The sequence below is a fragment of the Elephantulus edwardii genome, unplaced genomic scaffold, assembly GCF_000299155.1.
Source record: "Elephantulus edwardii isolate Elephantulus edwardi_28Jun2011 unplaced genomic scaffold, EleEdw1.0 scaffold00051, whole genome shotgun sequence".
Lineage (NCBI taxonomy): Eukaryota > Metazoa > Chordata > Mammalia > Macroscelidea > Macroscelididae > Elephantulus > Elephantulus edwardii.
This window is the reverse complement of record NW_006399801.1, coordinates 2905252-2925611: the sequence shown is the minus strand read 5'-3', so window position 1 is coordinate 2925611 and position 20360 is coordinate 2905252. Positions and strand designations below refer to the sequence as shown.

The window sequence follows — 20360 nt, the reverse complement described above, 5'->3', positions numbered from 1 at the left end:
GAGACTCAAACTTTCACATAGTGAGCGCTAATATAAATGTCTATTAGTAGGTTTTGAGTGGGACCCACAAATTTAATTCTACCAACAGCTTTTCAGTAGAAATGAGAGATCTCTTCCAATGGAGATTTATAGCCTTGGGACATAATAATGGAGGTTATCTGTAAGTATAAATGAGTTGACTGCACTGGCTTTTGTGTTGAGGATTGAATTCTTAGGACAGTGGTGAAAGTCCTCAAGGGATGTTACTGATTACTGCTTGGAACACCATATGGGAATTCATCAGCGGTTGCAGTTGTACTTCTATTTTAATTGTTATATGCAACACAGAAGACTGTCTTCCTTGCTCTTTCCCTTCTCACAGTGATTTTGGGTGCATGATTTTTTCCAGTAGTGCTCTTAGGGCCTCCTGAGTATCTGGGCACTTTTCTTCCAGGGAATTCTCCAGAGCATCCCAATACAATGAAATTTCTGAAGGCTTCATATAATGACTAGTCACAATTTTCTTAAACCGACATTTGGAGAAGGGCATCCGTCCAGGAAAAAAGGTCTCCTCTGAATGAAGTTCCTGTGGCTTGATGTTCAGTTTGGCCAGGCAGAGTCCCACAAACACATCTTCAAATTTAATAAATTGGGTGCTTTTAGAAACATTATACACCTGACTCGCAACGTCACTAGAAAAAACATAGCCTGTACCTGAGCAGAAAGGTGGGTATGTGTTCCATGGATACTCCTGTTTGCTGATAAACCATTTACTGGATTTATGCCTAATAGGGTGTGAATTGGATTTTAAGAAGCCAGTGAAAAACCTAGTTGTTCTGTTTTTCTTTAGAAGTAGTTCAGTCAGATAGTAGACATTGACAAACATGTCTGAATCTGTCTTCATCACGAAGGTGGCTTGAGGGCAGAAGTGGTGGACCCATTCCATGCCCATCATGGTCTTCAGAGTCAAATTGAAATAGACATCTACAAAGTCCTTCTGGATAATGTCCCGATATTGTATGCCTTCCTTGACCACTATTGTTGTTTCCTGCTGATTGCTTGTGGTTCCCAGGAGAAAGAAAGTTTTTATTAGTTTTCCTTTCACAACCTTTTCTTTCCCCCAAGCATTCCTAATGGCCAGCCGAGCTGCCACTTGTCTGTGGGAGGAAGTCACCAGTATGACAAGGAAGGGAGGATTCTGCACACAGTCCACTTCTGGGAGTTGAAGGAAGTTTCCTCTTTTTATCTTGAAACTAAATTGCTCTTTTTTCAGATGGTATTTGCTAAAAATCAAGCACATTGCTCCCAAAAGTAGAAGGAAAATATATATACATCTCATCTTCAAGTAAGCCATCTGCAAGAAACAAAATCAAATTATTGCACCTCAAGATCATGAAGACTCTACTTTGAGCAGCTAAGTTAGGAAAGTGCCCCATGGCTCATAAACTATTTCTGAAACTCTGAAGTCCTGTTGCATATACAATTGGAATTCTAAGATCAAAAGTTGAGCATGAAAAATTTCTAGATCTATCACATTGACCCTAACTCTGCCTCTTTCTAGCCTTCACCTAAAAAAGTTTTATATTTCTTGTCTATAAAATGAGATAAGGAACACAATCTGTCACAAAATCCCTCATTTATTTATCTGCCCCTATCCTTTGGTTCATGATGGATTTCAGATAGAGAAATTAAAGAATACCACATGTTCTAGACCTGAATATATAGAAAATTTACATTTTTTTCTCTTATCTAATTGTTCTGTTTGTGTTGCTCCCAGAAAGAAACAAGAGACATTTTATGACTACCCTTGAATTGTAGTTGTTAGCTTCCATTGAGATGGTCCACTCGTAGTGACCTCAGGTGTTACAACATAGAAGGGTTCCAAAGGGTTTTCTTTGCTGTAATTACTGTGGTATCAAATTATTAAGCCTTTCCATCCTCAGAACCATTGTTGCTGTTGTGACCTTGAGTTGGGTGTGACCCATAATATAAACAATGGATCTGAACTGTGTCCTAGCCTGTGCTATACTCACACTTCCTGAAAAACTAGAGCCCATTGCAGCAGTAAGTGTGTCAATCTACCTGATTGAGGATCTTCCTCTCTTTTGCCAACCCTCTACCTTTCCAAGCAAGATGTTCTTTTCCAAGGAATAGGCCCTCTTAGCAACATGCCCAAAGTATACGACATAAAGCTTTATCATCCAAGGAGCACTCTGGTTGCACTTTCTTCAAGACATATTTGTTCTTTTTGCAGTCAATGGATTATCCACTATTCTTCTCAAAACCCCACAGCTCAAAAGCATGAATTCTTCTTCTGTCATCCTTATTCATTGTCCAGCTCTCAGATGCATAGCAAGTGACTGGGAAGACCATGCCTAAATCAGACACACTTTAGTCCTCAAACTGCCATAATTATGTCAGAACCACTGGGTAGGTTCAAAATAGCAATCATTAGGCTAAAGCCCCCAGTACTACTTTCTACTGACCATACTCAAACCAACCCAAACCTTCCAGGGTAGTATCATATTATTCTGGTTCAAAATAATTTCACTGTTGAATTTTTGGAAGTAAATAGATAAATCTTTTTTCCTAGTCTTTTTCAGTGTGGAAGCTCTGTTGAAACTTGTCAACCAAGGAGTGAGGCCTGCTCGTTTGTGAAACAACAGCTATTGCCAAAGAAGAGAAGACTGAGGAATTCTACCAACTTTGCAGTCTGAAATGGACCAAAAATGCATTAATAATAATTGGTGACTAGAATGAAAAAGTTGGAAACAAAGTAGAAAGATTAGTAGTGGAAAACTGTGTAGCTGGGAAGAGAAATAAGATTGGAAATTGAATTAACAGATGTATACATTCAATGATTACATCTTTTTTTAAGAAACACAGACACCTGGAGGAATGGTAACCCGATAGAATGGCAGCAATGATGGAATGGTAGCAACATGAGGCAGTAAGACAAACAGTTGGGGTTTGAATGAGAGCAGTCAAAAACAACTGTTGGCATATGCTGGGGAGCTGCTTGCTGATTCAAGAAACAAAATATAACGATGAGGCTAATCTACCTGATTTTAAAAGTCATCTTAAGAACAGGTTTAAGATATTGATCACCAATGATCCAAGACCAGATGAGTGGTGGAATGAAATAAAAAATATCATCCATGAAGAGAGAAAAAGCTCATTACAAAGACAGAGGAGAAAAAGAAATGTCAAAAGAAACTATGAAAATTGCATTACAATATCAAGAAGCCAAAACAAGCGGAAGAAATACTGACGTAAAAGAGCTGAGCAGAGGATTTCAAATGGCAGCTTGAGGAAACAAAGGAAAATATTATAACTAAATGTGCACATAGCTACAGAAAATGACAAAAGCCAAGATTGGCAAGAAAGATGGCAAGTCATCACAGGAACTGGAGGTGAGGTAATTGCAAACCATATGCAAGTGCCAGATTGAATAAAAAGGCAGGGAATTCTTACCCCTATAGAAAACCCTTTCAACTTGAAGCATATTGCATTATGGGAGTGATTATAAATGTTATCATGAAGGACAAGTATATCACAGTTGCGAAACTACTGAGAATCACAGTTTGTTCAAGTTGACACATAATCTTTTTTTTAAAAATTTGTTATTCATTTCAATGAAAATTGACAGAGACTTTGGATTTCTATTCATTCACTGTTGCACTTTTCTACCCTCCCAACCCTCCCCCCTAGTACACTACCCTCTCGGAAAAGTAAAAGAAAAATTCTTTCATTGTTTTACAAACCCTCCCCCAGGTCTACTCCACTATGCAGCCTTTGCTCTGGACTCCTGTCATGACAAAAATACCTAATCACATATCTGTTTTAAACCGTTTTCTTCCTCATCTGTTTCAATGCAGTATACATTATTGAACCCATCTTTCTCAGTTTCTCCCCAATCCTGATGTCAGTCCTGTTTTACAACAGTGGCACCATGCAATATTTGTCCTTTTGTGACTGAGATACTTCACTCAGCATAATGTCCTCCAGGGTCACTCATTTTTAATAATATTGCATGAGTTTCTTATTTTACAATGCAGCATAGTATTCCATTGTGTGAATATACCACAGCTTCTCTATCCATTTGTTTGTTGATGGGCACGTAGGTTGTTTTCAACTCCTTACTATTGTCAAGTTGACACATAATCTTAACTATGCATAGATCACCAGGTCTTTCTTCCAAAGCATCTCTAGATGGATTCATATGACCAACCATTCTTTAACATAGAGCCCCACTGAGTTTGTACTATCCAGTCACTTCCATAGAATTTAACACAGAAATAAATTAATCAATTCTCCACTTACAGCTGATATATGAAAATTATCTTCCTTGGTTAGAACAGAAGTTCCACCAAAGGAAAAAAAATAAAAAGGGAATGATAGATGATGAGAGGATAGACTTTTTTTTTATTGCAAAAGAATTATACAAAATTTCATCCAAGTTCTGTTCTAATTATTCACTATAGTTGTTGTGTGCCAGTGGATCAATTCTGATTCATAGAGACTCCATGTAGCAGAGTGGAACTGCTCCCCTGGGTTTTTATAGGTTTGGAGGGTCAGCTATGGATTGGTTCCAACTCTATGGTACATAACAACAACAACAACAACAATCTACATTAAGCGGTAGGCAGATTTTTCTCCCATGGGACAGCTGGGTGACTCTGAAATATCAATTTCTCATTGAGACCTTAGGCTCTTACCAGTTTTTTGAAATTAGAGCTGCTTTTATCCACCATAAAAGCAATTCAATAATCACAGAACTCTCCAGCAGAACAGGATCCTTTTCATAGAGGTCTCTGTCAGTTAACCAGTGCTGCTTTAACAGGCATTCTACAAGTGGATGGCTTCATTGTCTCACAATTTCAAAGGTGAGAAGTCTAAATTCAGGGTACAGGCTCTTGGGGAAGGCTTTCTCCCTGTGTGTCTCCTATGAGTTTTTCAGCCCAAGTATCTGGGCTCAAAGTGTGTGATTCTGCTCCTCTCACTTCTTTCTTAGTCCGCAGGCATGGAGTTCCTTCCAGTCTCTGCTCATTTGATTGCTCTCTTTTATACAACAAAAGAGAATGATACTTTTAAAGCTGGAGCAGTTATCAGAGACTATCTAGTTCTTCTGTCTCAGGATCACAGAGCTTGAGGGGTTTTAATCCTTTAGCATTAGACTAATTATTTCTATGTGTCTCCCCCCACCCCCGGCCCCCACCCTTGTGGGAGCTCTAGTGAGCTAGTGGGCACATAATAGTGCTGCTAACCCAACAGCAACATCTCTTGGCAGTTCCAATCCATCAATGGCTCCATGAAAAAGATGGGCAATGTCTTTCATGCAATTTAGAGCCTCAGAATATTACCTAGCGGGTATACTAATATCAGTTGTCACTAAAGCAATGAGTGAGGATGAATGCTTATTTTATTCACTCTGCTTTCTTATGCACAGGGAGAGAAGCACCTTAGAAGTCTGCTTCCAAGCTTTTGCAATACCAATTGCTAATCACCAAACTAGGATGTAGAATATTGTCTTTGTGGCCATTGTTCAAAGTATGCCAATTTACCTAGATGTACCTGAGACTATGGTTCTGAAGATTTAGGGCCAGTAACTGTTTCTCTCAGGGTGTTTGATTACTATTTAGAAGTTTGTATGATTTTGCTTCTTGTTGGTTCTGTTCTACTATATACATAGACATCCATGTATTTAGGAAGCTCTGGTGGTGTCATGGTAAGAATCTGCACTGTAATCCCAAAGGCATGCACATTGAATTCACCAGCTGCTCCAATGGAGAAGGATGCTCAATCTCCTCTTGTGCAATTACTGCCTCTGAAAACCTGCTGGAGAGTCTGCTACGCATTGGTTCCAATTCCATGGTACACAACAACAGCAACGATATGTTTACAGCATTTATATCCATCAGTAAACATGGAAGAATATTATCTGCCAAACTTAAGTATGGTTGTGAAGATAGCCCCTTTCATCTAAGCTTACCTGTTTATTTTTCCTGTTGACCACTTGTCCATTATTGTTTGTTATTACTGATAATGGATGAACTTGCATATGATAATATTTACTTTTGTTATATGCATCTCTTGTGTTCATCACCCTCCTAATATATATTACCTTCACTTCATTCAAATGAATGTTTACATTATAGTCTTACTGATTTTTTTTAACTTCTCACTTAACCCTGTCATCCAGGGTAGCCATAAAGGAACATTTCTTTCTCAGTATAAATTGTTCCTCAGCTTTTTACATTAGTGAATTCATAAAGTATTTGTCCCCTTATGACTGATTTATGTCGCTCAGAATAATGTACTTCTGTGAAAAGGATAAAAATAGCCAGTCTTTCTGGGCCAAATAGAGACTGATGGAACCCCAGAACTTAATTACTCTTAGCTACATGACCCTTAGTTACTCTTCTAGTCTGCAACTGAACTCATCTCTGTGACTCAAATTTCTGCGAAACAATGAAAAACTCACCTCATTGCTATTCAGTTGGAACCCATTCATTATTGACCCCCATTGGGTTTTCCACACCTATAAATTATGAGGCAGGAGACTGCGCATATTTCTCCTGCTGAACAGCTGGTAGATTCAGATCAGCAGAGGCATTAGCAGCACAACTCCCCATGGACTTTTTTTTCATCAAAGCTTTCTTACCAATAACAGACAGATATCTAATGGGAGTTCTGGTGACCTAGTGGGGCAAGAAGCTGCTTTGCAATCCTGAAAGCATGTGGCCACAAGGTACTCCACAGAGAATGGGTAATCTCCTCCTGTGTGATTACCTGCCTCTGAAAGCTTCCTGGAGGATAAACTATGTATGTGTTGGTTCCTACTCTATGATACACGAAAACAACAACAACATAATGTGATAGTAACACCAAAAAGTCAAACAAGGCAGTAGTAAATCCTGGAATAAAACTCAGAAGGCAGACAAGCAGCTGGTTTTTTAAAAGGGTCAATAAAATTGACAAACCACTGGTAAATTTAACAAAAGAAAAAAAGAGACACAGATAATTAAGAAATGACGGAGGTGAGATCACAACTGAACGAGAGGAAATTAAATCAATAATATCAGAATACTACAAAAAGTTATACTCTGATAAATTAGAAAACCTAGAGAAAATGGACAAATTCCTTGAAAATGCATCTCCTACCCAGATTGACAAAGACAGATATAGAACACTTGAACAGACTCATCACAGAGAAGAAATTGAAAAGGTCATAGACTTCCCCATAAGAAAAGTCCTGGACCAGATGGCTTCACAGCTGAATTTTACCAAACATTTAGCATTAATTTTACTTAAATTATTCCAAAAAATTGAGAAAGAAGGAACACTTCCAAAGTAATTCTATGAAGCAAGCAAACCCTAATACCAAAACCCAGTAAAGATATTACCACAGAAGAAAATTACAGACTGATATCTCTCATAAATATAGAGGCAAAAATCCTTAACAAAATTCTAGCCAAAAGAATCCAAAAGCACATAAAAAAATAATTTATCATGACCATGTGGGATTCCTAACAGATGTGTTAGGATGGTTCAACATAAGAAATACAATCAATGTAACAAATATTAACAAAGTAAAGAACAAGAACCATATGATCTTAGCAATCATGCAGAAAAGGCATTTGACAAAATCCAACACCCCTTCCTCATAAAGACATTCAGGAAAATTGGAATAGAAGGAAATTTCCTCAATGTAGTTAAAAGTATACATGCAAAAATGCAAGCCAAAGTCATTCTCGATGGAGAAAGACTAAAAACATTTTCCTTGCAAACAGGGACCAGACAAGGATGCCCATTGTCACCACTTCTATTCAATATTGTATTGGAAGTGCTTGCTAGGGCAATACAACAAGAGAAGGAAATAAAAGACATCCAGATTGGCAAAGAAAAAGTTAAACTGTCGCTGTATGCAAATGATATGATAGCGTATACAGAAAACCCCAATGACAACAAAAAACTGTTAGAAGGCCAATTTAGGAGAGGTGCAGGATATAAGATCAATATCTAAAAATCAATAGGATTCCTCTACAGTAACAAAGAGAACTCAGAGAAGAAAATAAAGAAAGCAATACCATTTACAATAGCCCACCACAAATTGAGATACTTGTGAGTGAACCTGACTAGATATACAAAAGATCTATACAAAGAAAACTACAGAGCATTCCTGCAAGACACAACAAAAGACCTAAAGAAATGGAAAAATGTTCCCTCTTCATGGATAGAAAGACTTAATACCGTGAAAATGACAATCCTACCAAAAGCAAACTACATGTTCAATGCAATCCCAATTCAGATTAATTTTTAATTAATCCAAATTAATTTTTCAAGGATATTAAAGGGGAAATTATCACATTTATTTGGAGAGGCAAGAGACCCTGAATAAACAAAATACTTCTGAGAAACAAAAATGAGGTGGGAGGCATAGCACTCCCTGACCTCAAAACCTGCTACATAGCAGTCATCATCAAAACAGTATGGTACTGGTATGATGACAGGCACACAGACAGAACAGAATTGAGAACCCAGAAACAGACCCAGCTAATTTTTATCAACTAATATTCAAGAAGGAAAGCTATAAAATGGGGAAATGACAGCCTCTTGAACAAATGGTGCAGGCAAAACTGGACTTCCACCTGCAGAAAGCTGAAACAGGATCTACATCTCACACCATACACAAAAATCAACTCAAGGTGCATCAGAGACCTGGGAGTAAAACCCAAAACCATAATGTTCATAAAGAGACAAACTAGGATAAAGCTTACAAGGCCTAATCTACAGTATAAAGAGATTGCCAAATACAGCCAGAAATTCACAATCTGAAGAGGATAAAATTGATGAACGAGATATTTTAAGGATTAAATTCATGTGTGCATCAAAAACCTTTTCCAACAGGGTAAAACAAACAAACAAACAAAAAAACACCTATGTCACACCAACTCCAAGGGAGTCTGCATGACAAAATCACCCGATTGAGGCGAAAACTTCAAGGAAGTTAGCCTCTCTCTCCATGATTGTTCTTGGCCTTTCTGTAATCTCTCTTCTATTGTCTCTTTGTGTTTTCTATGTGGGACAGGGGGGAAAGGCTGTGTTCTTTACACAAAGTGTTCCTACTAAAAGTTTGTTAGATGTTCCCAGAAAGAACTAAATGGAGGTGACGATTTTGATACGCAAACATTACCTCCGGTTCTTTTAGCATTACTAAAACTTCTTAAGAACAATATGATTTTAAGAGAATTCATGGATGCATTATAACAAAAAGAATTAATGGTGGAAATCCTAGAGATGACCACTCCAGAGACTCCTAGATTTCTAGGGCTTATAAGAACTCCTTCAAAGGAAAAACCCAAACCTTTGCCCCCCACCATGAGAACACCGGGTGGAAGAATTGTTTATCTGTTAGGTAATGGTTGTTTGTGGCAGCCCCCTATTGGGAGAGGCCCTTACAGAATTCCAGAGCCTACAGATAAACCTCTTCCATATACTGGAAAATATGATGAATTTAATGGAAAACACCCTGATGGTTTTGGGGATATGTTTTTCAACAGGTTTGAAAGTGACCAGAGGGAAGATGTTATGAAAGGTATAAGTGGTAAAATAAATCATGAAACATGAGATTGCAATGATGAATTTAGGCAATATTATGACCCAAAACATCTTTTTTATAAACCAAAACCCCCTTATTGAGATAGTGATCACCCCTGGAATAATGGAAAGTGTACAAGTGTTGTCTTTTGAATGGAAATAAATACTATTTTAAATTCAGCTAAAAATGTAAAATGTATCAGCTTAAATTTAAAATGTAACTTTTTTACTTTGTAACTTTGCTACCAAACAAGTTGAAGAACAGGTTTAAAAACAGGTTTAAAAAGAAAATGTTTAAGGAAAAAGCCATTGTCTACCAGGCTCTCCAATTACCAAGGAACCATGACCATAAAGAATAGCCTTTCATGCTCTCCAAGGAAGCATGACCATAAAAAATAGCTGTGTGCAAGAAAATAATGTAAACTTTATTCTTACTTTTGTTGTTTTTCTGGCTGTTGATTAAGCCTCTAATTGTAAAAATGGAGTATAAATGTATCATGTAAAATGCAATGAGAAAGGGAAGAAAGAAGAAGGGGAATTAGAATGACTCAGAATTAAAATCATCAAGATCACTTGACTGTCTTGTGTTCTTTCATCGTCCCTTCGCCGAACTTCTACCCACCTTCGTGTTCCCTCTTCGAGACCCTAGACCTCAGGCTTATAAGCCCCTCCTGACTGGAGCAGCCCGCGGCACACCTACCAACTGGGAATATTTGAAAATACCATCTCAGACAAAGTCTTACAATGAATGTTTACAGAATACTCCTGGGCCTCCACAAGAAAAAGACTGATAATCCAATTACAAAATAGGCAAAATATATGGAAAGAATTTTCACAGAGGAAGATATTCAAATGGCAAACAGATACATGAAAAAATGCTTCAGATCACTGGTAATAAGAGAGATGCAAATCAAAACCACAAGGAGGTACCATTTCACTCCAGTAACAGTGGCACATTTTGATAAAAGTAATAGATGTCGGAGAGGATGTGGTGAGATAGGAACTCTTATACATAGTTGGTGGGATTGTAAAATGGTACAACCATTCTGGAAGGCAGTTCTGTGCTTCCTCAAAAAGCTGAACATAGAAATTCCATATGACTCAGATATTCCACTGCTTGGAATATACCCTGAGAAAATGAGAACTGGGGGACAAGTGGAGATTTGTACATCAATGTTCATAGCAGCATCATTCTCCACTGCAAAAACATGAAAACAGCCTAAATGTCCAATCACAAATGTACTGAATTAACTATTGGGCTGTTACCTAAAAATTTGGTGGTTTGGATCTACCAACTGTCCTTTGAGAGAAAAACAAGGCAGTTTTCTTGCAAGAAAGCCAGTTCAAAGACTAAGGTGAGCTTGGTTCAAGTCATGGCATTGGAAATTACTTCTTATGCATCTGAAGGTTGGACAAAGAATGAGGACAGAATAAGAATCAAATGTGCTAGAGTTGTGGTATTGGAGAAGAGTACTGAATATCCCATGGACTGTCAAAAGAACAAACAAGTCTGTGTTTGAGGAAGTACAGCCAAAGTGATCCTTAGAGGTTAGCACAGTAAAATTTTGTCTCATATACTTAGGGGATGTTGTCAACAGGGACGAGTCTTTGGAAAAGGGCATTCTGGGAAAGATGGAGGATCAGAGAAAGAGAGGAAGACGCTTAAAAAGAAGAATTGATCAGTGCCTATAACAATGGGCTGAATTATGTCAGAGATAGTGAGGATGGCACAGAATAAGACAAGGTTTACATCTGTTATTCATAGGGTCGCTAAGAGCGGTACTCAACTACATGGCACCTAAAAACAAACAACTCCTCCCATAAAGATGCACAGCTCAAAATCTGATAAAGGGGCTTGATGGGTTTGAACTGACTTTGTGGGAGTGGGTTTGCCTTTCAGTTTGTTTTTGGTTTCAGAGCTTTTGATTGCTTCTGTGCAATGTGCCCAGAGAATCAGAAATCCAACTTTCCTGGAGGGCAGATCTGGGAAGTGCATTGGGCACCATCAGAAGGCAGAGGCTGGACTAGTATGTAGGAAGGGAAGTATATGGCCACCAAACTCTTGCCCTCCAAAGGCTGTGTGGAAGTCAGGAGCCTTAAGTAAAAAAACAGCCTTCCTCTACTGCACCATAGATATTCTACTCTGGCAGCCCACTAGTACCAAGTGCCATTAATGGAGTTGCTGATTGTTCTGCTGTAAGCAATCATTTTAGAAAAATCTGAGCATTTTGAAAAAAGTGTTTTACCTCAATGCGGTGAAATAAACCACGGAGAGTTGTTACCTTTAGCTTCTACATAACACCTTGAAAACAATATAAAAGGGAGCCAGTAAGTGAATCACCAGTACAGAGTTGAAGGACAGAGAGAATGATTTTAAAACAAAACAGTGTGAAGAACTGTGGTACAATAAGGAGATCAACACAATTTTACTGAAGAAAGGGGAAAAAAACCAGAAAGGTGCACAAGAGTTACAATTACAAACAACAACAATAAAAAGTATTTCATACACAATCAGATTGTTCTTTAGAGGCAAGGATTTTGAAATTCTGTCTTACATACTTCGGGCATATTGTCAAGAGAGGCCAAACTTTGGAGAGGGACATCATGCTTAGAAAGGTGAAGGGTCAGGACAGGAGAGAAAGACCATGAAAGAGATAAATTGACATAATAACAGTGGTAATGTCATTCTGTATATCAGAGATGGTGAAGTTTACTCACACGAGGGCAAGGTTCAGACCTGTTGTTCATAGAGCTGCTCTGAATTGTCCTTCCCTTGCTGGCACCTAGCAACAACTGTATTATCAGTAATTACCAATATGACTTCACAAGATGAAAAAGACATTGGTGTTTTAGTGCCTCTCTCCTCCACTCTGTCATGATGAGGGATTGGAAAACAGGCTAGAAAACCAGATTTCTGGTTTGAAGTCTTGTTTTATATTTCATCAATAATGAAAACTCCTATATATTGTTTAATTTCCCAGCCTTTCATTTCTTGGTATACAAAATAAGCATCTTATGTGAAAGGTCACCTCTAAAGGTAGCAACTTTAGTTTTTATTTTTTTAAAAAAATGTTTAATGATGTTATGCTAAGATGTTTTCTTTCCAGATGAAGATTGAGAAGTTAAAAAAAACAATAGTGCCAGGTACCACAATAGTAACAGAACTTTGCTATTTTCTGAGGTTTTGTTTAAATGAATCCATATCTCTATTATTTTTGTTCTGATGAATGCAGAAATTGGAAACTTTGCTGCTGCTATTGATGCACAACACACTGCGATAGGTCTATGTATTTATAAATAAAAACAATATATATATATTCAACCTCACATAACAACTACATATTATTATGTTAGGTGAGGTTGAACTGCCTGTGATTCATAGTGACACTATCTATGTACGGCAGTTCTGAAACCTGCCCTGTCCTGAGCCAGACTCACTGATTCCGACAAACCTACCCCCATTTCCCCAGTTACTGTATCAATTCATCTCAATTGGGGTCTCCTGCAATGTCCTGCCACCCTTCTATGCAATGTCATTTCCAAGGACCAATCCCTCCTGGCCAAGTGCCCAAAGTATGTGAGATAGAGATTCAAAATCCAAATCTCCAAGGAGAAATGTGATTTCACCTTCTCCAAGACAGACTTGTTCTCTTGCTTGCCAATGATGTGTTCAAGACTCTTCTCCATACCATAATACATAATATAGTCATAATACTCAAAGGCATTGATTCTTCTTCTGTCATCCTTAGACACTATCCAGCTCTCTGATGCATAGCAAGTAATTGCAAAGACATGGTCTGGATCAGACACAACTTAGACTCTAAAAGAACATTGTTGCCTTTCAGCACTCTGGAGACATCCCTGACAGCAACTTTTCCCAATGTGATTAATCTTTTGATTAGATAGATAGATAGACAGACAGTTATTTACTATTGCACTTAGCAATATAGGTTATAGATAGATAGATAGACAGTTATTTACTATTGCACTTAGCAATATAGGCTGTGATGAACTAAAAGACATAAAGACATTCTTCAGTAACTAATATATTTTATATATATATATGTTGTTGTTGTTGTTGTTATGTGCCGTCGAGTCACCTGCGACTCATAGCGACCCTATGTACAACAGCCCTAAACTCTGCTCTGTCCTGTGCCAATCGCACTGTCTCTGACACTCCCATCCCTATTATCCCAGTCACTGAATCAATCCACCTCATAGAGGGCCTTCCTCTCCTGCGCTGTCCCTCCACCCTCCCAAGCATGATGTCCCTCTCCAAGAACCGGTCTCTCCTCACTACATGTTCGAAGTAAGTTAGACGGAGCCTCAGAATCCTTGCCTCCAAGGAGCCACCCGGTTTAACCCTCTCCAGGACAAATCTATTTGTTTTCCTAGCAGTCCATGGTATTCTAAGTACTCTTCTCCAGCACCACAGCTCAAAGGCATCAGTTCTCCTTCTATCCTCCTTGGTCATTGTCCAACTCTCTGATGCATAACAGGTGATTGCGAAGACTATGGCCTGTATCAGACGCACCTTAGTCTCCAGAGAGACACCACTGCTCTTCAGCACTTTGGAGAGGTCCCTAACAGCAGACTTTCCCATGGCAATGCGCCTTTTAATTTCCTGGCTGCTGGTGCCAAGACTGTTGACTATGGAGCCAAGCAAACTAAAGCTGTGTGCAATCTCAATCTCTTCACCATCCATCCTGATGCTGCCGATTGGTCCAGTGGTGAGAATCTTTGTCTTCTTGACATTGAGCCTCAATCCATATTGCAGGCTGCAGTCCTTGACACTCTGCAGCAGGCGCTTCAGGTCCTCTTCAGTTTCAGCAAGCAGGGTTGTGTCATCCGCATAACGCAGATTGTTGATAAATCGTCCACCAATCCTGACCCCACATTTCTCCTCATAGAGCCCAGCCTCCCGGATAATCTGTTCCGCATATAGGTTGAAGAGGTATGGAGATAGGATGCATCCCTGGCGTACGCCCTTCCCAATTTTGAACCATGCAGTGTTCCCTTGCTCTGTGCAAGAGTGTCATACGCTTCCTAAACAACATGCTTCCAAAAACTCTATGAACTTTGATAAATGTTGATAGTTGTAGAGTGGCTCCAGGCCTTTTGCTCATAGGGTCGCTATGAGTCATGTTTGGCTTGAAGGCAATCAATACAATCTGAATTTTTGGAAACTTTAGCTGTGATGTCAACTTTGGAAAAAGTAACTCAGTTGTGCTGTGTTGAGTTGACTTTATACAGAAATGAACAGCCATATTGGCCTAGTAATGTTAAACTTAACTTTTTTTTTCCATGTGTAGAGGGATAACATATTGTATTAAATATGTAGTTTTTATCTACGTGTGATTGTTTACAACAACTAATAAAGTATCCTACTAAAATATTTGTTGATTAGAACTTATTGCCAAAAACTTAAGCTAAGGGGGGGAAAAAAAGAAACTTTTTCTCTCTCTCTTTATCTGGTACAGTTACCAGATAATTCACCCCTGCAGCATTGTGCTTCTCTAAGGACTTCACAAACCTAGTTTCTTCCATGAAGTTTAGTTCTTCTGAACTTGTGTTGCTGTTTCACTCTGGGAATGGGATCAATATCCTTCCTAGGTGAAAGTCCTCTATTTTTAGTGATCTGATAGGAAGTAGGGAGCTCTGATGGTCTAGTGGCAAGGAGCTGCACTGCCAACACCAAGGCACATGATGGAATCCAACAGCTTTCCCATGGAAAAAAGATGTGCAGTCTCCTTCTACGCAATTTGCAGCCTCTGAAAACTCATTGGTGTAAATAAGTTCTGACTCCATGGCAAGTGACAATAAATAATAGCTCTCTTTGTATGTTGATCTTCAAGAGCCTGTTCTTTAATGCTTCTTTCCTTTCTTTCTTATCAACTTTTGCCTGATTTATATTTCTTTATAGTAATTTAGTGCAATTTCTTAATTAAAATTAGAATGATCAGGAAGATCTGTAACAGTGGAGGTTAACATCACAAAACTCCGAGGCAAGCTTTAGCTTGACCTTGGTTTTAATTTTAGATTAACTTCTTTTGTTACAATATCATCCTTTAAGTTTGAATAGATGACAAAATTTGGAGGACACACTTTGATCTACAACTGAAAAAATGTTGATTACATTACAGTACCATTCCTTTCTGTATTAGAATATTTCTATGTAAGGGCTTATCCTATCTTTCAGAATCATGTAAAAATTAATGTTAGGTCAGTAATTTAGTAGTTCAGGTAGAGGTTGTACCTGTCCTCAGATATTGGCTTCTTTCCCCAGGCTGAACCAATCCTTAGCCTCTGTCAACCTGGCACTGAATTCTTCTGTTCATTCAAGAGCACTTGTTATTGCTTCTGCAACATCCTCAGCTTCTTTTTTACTGGAACTTTCCTCACATCTTTTATGACCTGTACACTGACCTCATCTGTCTGGTAGACCACTTTTGCAAAGGCTTACCCTAAGTTGACTCCAATATCATCCTCTTGAGGAGTTTGTTATAATCACCTCTGAATGAGCCGTGAATCCTCCCCTCCTCTCTTTCTTACTCTTCAACACTCTCTAACCTTGTGGATGTGTACTTGGGGCTATAGTTTATGTCTTTTCAAAACTTTGATTCTAGGAAAAACTAAGGTGAACGAAAGTTTCCATTCCATCCTGCCCCGAGATCTCTCATCATCATCACCATCCTCTTCAGGCCCCACACTCACCGTCTTCATTATTTTTATAATTGTCAATTGCTCCTCATCTCCACCATCCTCCTCCTCCTCTTCCCCATCATCTATTTCATTCCAGGCCTCAGTCAAGGTGACATCCAGGTGACCAGAAATCATGTCTCATGAAAATGATCTGCTTGACCCTAGTGTCCCCAGGTGAAGGTGGCACACTGAATTGGCTCAAAGCTGCTCTGCTCCACAGGTTAGCAGTGACTTTCTCTTCATCCTAGCCATCTCTGATGGGGAACACTGCCAGCACCCAACCCCTAGACTGGCAAAGATATGATCCCTAGTCAAACAGCTTATCTGAAGTTCCTCTGAGGCCAGCAAAATCTCTGTCACAGATTGGATATCCTGCTCCTTGAAGACTCATAGACTCGAAAAGGTTCCACAGCCTCTGGAAGAGGTTCCACATCTTGGAATGTCAGGCACTTCTCAGAGGAGCAGAAACTTTGACCTGACTGTATGCTACAACTCTATAAGCTTCTGCTGAAGTGGCAGAAACACAGTGCCAGGTCAGATACCTTGTCTCCGCCCATCATAGCAGTGACAAAACACCAACCTGGTGATCAGGTCTCACTCTCCCCTAAAGTCCCCATTCTTTCTCTCTCATATTTTGTTTTTACCCCTGTTTGGATCCTTGTTTGTTTTCTATTTTGCTTTTGCCATTCCCTGCCCCCCACAGGATCTAGTACTTTCTCTTTTCCTTTGTGACTTTTTCTGTTTCTCTTTCCCCCTTACCCCCTCTTTCCCCTTATTTTTTTCTTCTCTTGATATTCTATTCTGAATATCCTTCATTTTGTACTCCTCTCAAGGTTCTACTTTTCGATTTTCTTTTAGAGTTTAATCTCATTTGCTTTTAGATTTTTTCTGTTATTTTGCTTTTTGGGTTGTCGTCCCTCTGACAATAGACAGCAACAGTCTCCAGCCACACATATACCTTCTGCGGCTTTTACCATTGTGTACAACTAAAGACTGGCTCCTGCTCCACTTGATAGACAAAGACTGCCTCATGCCAGCCCGGTCTGCGTTCCACTACATACACTGAGAAATTCACAATCATCAGAAAATAACAAGAGAAATGGATATACTACCATCTTCTATCACAATCACCAGAATAAGTGAAACATTAAGAAATACCAAACTAGCAAGCAGTTTAACACACAGCTCAATCAGATCTATCAAAATATAACAAAGTAAAGTCAATACCATCATAATGTTTTAGAGGCAGCAAATGACTGTGGGTTTTGTAAAAAAGACTTGGTCCAGATGGCTTCAAGGGTCAATTCTACCAAACACTAAAGAGATGAGCAGACACTGATGATAGTCAAACTATTTCAGAATATTGAAAAGGATTAAATACTCCTGAACTCAATCTGTGAAGCAAGAATAACCCTGATATCAAAGCCAGACTAAGTAAGGCAAGTTATAGAACATTATCCTTCATGGCAATAGATGCAAAGATTCTCAACAAAACCCTAGCCAACAGAATCCAACATTATGTCAAAAAAAGCAATCACTGTGATCAAATAGGATTCATGCCAAATACAAAAGGGTGGTTTAACACTAGAAAAACAATCATAATAATCTATTATGTCAATAAAACAAACAAAAAGAACTACATGCTTCTCTACATGTAGAAAAGGCATTTGACACAATCCCACACCCTTTTCCTGACAAGAGTGTTTAATAATTAAGAGTAGACAAAAATTCCTTAATTTAATTAAGGCACAGATACAAAACCAGCAGTCAACATTATTCTCAATGGAGAGAGACCAAAGGAATAGAAATACCATTTGATCTACCTGTCCCACTAGTAGGGAGGTCTGGTGGCCTAGGGGGTGAAGAGTTGCTGTCCCAACTAAGAGGCTTTCAGTTTGATTTACCAGCTGCTCCACTGAAGAAAGATGAGTAATTTCTTCCCATACAATTTAAATTACAATTTACTAGAAACCCACTGGAGGATCAGCTCTGAGTCAGTTCCAACTTAAAGGTAAACAATAACAATAGCAATCTCACAACTAGATACATATTGCAAATAAATAAAATCTGCAGCACAACTTGACATTCTTATACACATATTTATAGCAGCTCTATTTATAAAAGCAAATAGATAGAAACATCCAAAGTTGCCATCAAAAGACAAATGGCCTAAACAAATACATAAATAGATAGATAAATAAATAAATAAGACAAATGGCCAAAGAGACTGATACATTCCCATAATGGAATATTATACATCACTGAAAATGGTCAAGAATTTGTAAAATACTGCACAACATGTCTGAAAGTAGAATGAATTATTCTGAGTGACATAAATCAGTTGCAAAAGGACAATTATGGCATAAAGCCATTAATTTAAAAGATACATTAAGGAAGGTTCAGATACAGAATCAATCTAAAAGAGGATTAACAAGGAAGAGGGAAATAAGACTTTATGTTATCATTATTGATTTTTCTTTTTGTTTTTATTGCTTACCTTGTATTATAGGTGCAGCGCATAGGAAAAGTATTCTGCTTTGTTCTATCCCTATAAACATTTATGAATAATTGAGGCATGGCTAAACAAAATTAAGTGAACAATAATATGTAAGGGAAAATTAGTTTCTTTTTCTTGTCATACTCTACCAATCCTTAGTTTATCTTCCCTACAACATCTACTTTCACCAGTTTTTATCTCTTTTTAGAGAGTGATTATACACATTCAAACATAAATATATGATTTGTTTAAAACTACATGATTGGAAGCACACTCCATGTATTCTACTTTGACAGTTTCATTTCGATTTCTTTGTTGTACTTAAATTTATAATTTAACAAATAAAAAGAAATTCATTTGACCTAGCAAGCTCATTACTAGGCATATTTTTCCTTAAAATAAGGCCTATAACACAAATATATGCACACTCCTTTTTATTACATCATTACTTACAACAGCAAAGAGGTAGAAACCACTCAAGTTTCCATGAACAAGCAAAGGGTTAAAGAAACTGTTTTCTTCACAAAAGAATTAAAAAGGTAAAATTGATCAAGAGTTTATAAAACACTGTACAATATATGAATGAATCTAGAATAGAATTCTACTGAGTGACCTAAAGCAGTTACCGAAGGACAATGATGGTTTAAGATCACTGATATAAAAAGGAAAGATTTACAAACAGAATTGATCTTAGACATTTTACAGGATTGAGAAGGGAAGTAGAGGAGAGTGACAATTAATAAACAGATAAGTTGAGGGAAAGAAAAGGTGACACAAAATAAAGCGAGTGAAAGGAAGATGGAAAAAGAATTGTTGCTACTTTTTAAGAATTTCCTGTCAACTTCCTCTCAATAATTTTTATGCTCATGACGAGGACCACTTGCCTTTAATTTTTAAAAAAATTGACAAATCCTTAGTATATCTAACAAAGGCAAAGGTGGCATTGAGTGTACCACGACTCATAACAACTCTATGAACTACAAATTAGAACAACAATATTAAAAGCTAAGGCTTACACACAGAAGCAATCTTTGAGGGTTAATAGGGATGAGAAAGAAAGGATCAGGTAGCAAAATTAACAAATAGGTAAGGCGGGTAAAGGAAAAGACAATAGACAATTAGGATTTGATTGTAAATTAACAAATGTGGAGTTTTTTTACATTAATTGTAGTTCAAATTTCTATATTAATCAATTAGAATTTATTTTTACACAACAAATGTCTATGAATGATTGAAAGGAAATGCAATATGCTTTGTACACTTCCATTCAAATTAGAGGGGAAAATAAACATTTTACTCCCTGGGTCCTATTGCCAGCCATTGGATTGAGAATGCTGTTTTTTTTGAAGCTGGATAATAGCACCTTAGTTCTGGAATATTACCACAACTCCCTTCAGGAGACCTTTCACTCAATCTACAGTCAACATACTTGAAAAAGAGCTGGCAGTATGTTATGCTTCTACAATAAGGATTATATTTCCAGGGACGTTGTTTCTGTGGCATATTTTTGCCCAGCACTTCCATTCATTATAACTGATGGTAAGTAAAGTGACCGGGGGTGGGGGGAAGGTGAGGGAGTGGG

The 20360-nt window shown here is 38.0% G+C and overlaps 1 protein-coding gene across 1 annotated transcript; it reads right to left on the bottom strand.

Annotated features, from left to right (window-relative positions):
- Positions 1–355: 355 nt before the first annotated feature.
- LOC102867002 (beta-1,3-galactosyltransferase 5-like) lies at positions 356–1333 on the bottom strand. Its single transcript, XM_006886770.1, has one exon. It carries the CDS (start codon positions 1331–1333, stop codon positions 356–358), a length of 978 nt encoding a protein of 325 aa, XP_006886832.1.
- Between the last annotated feature and the right edge of the window lie 19027 nt (positions 1334–20360).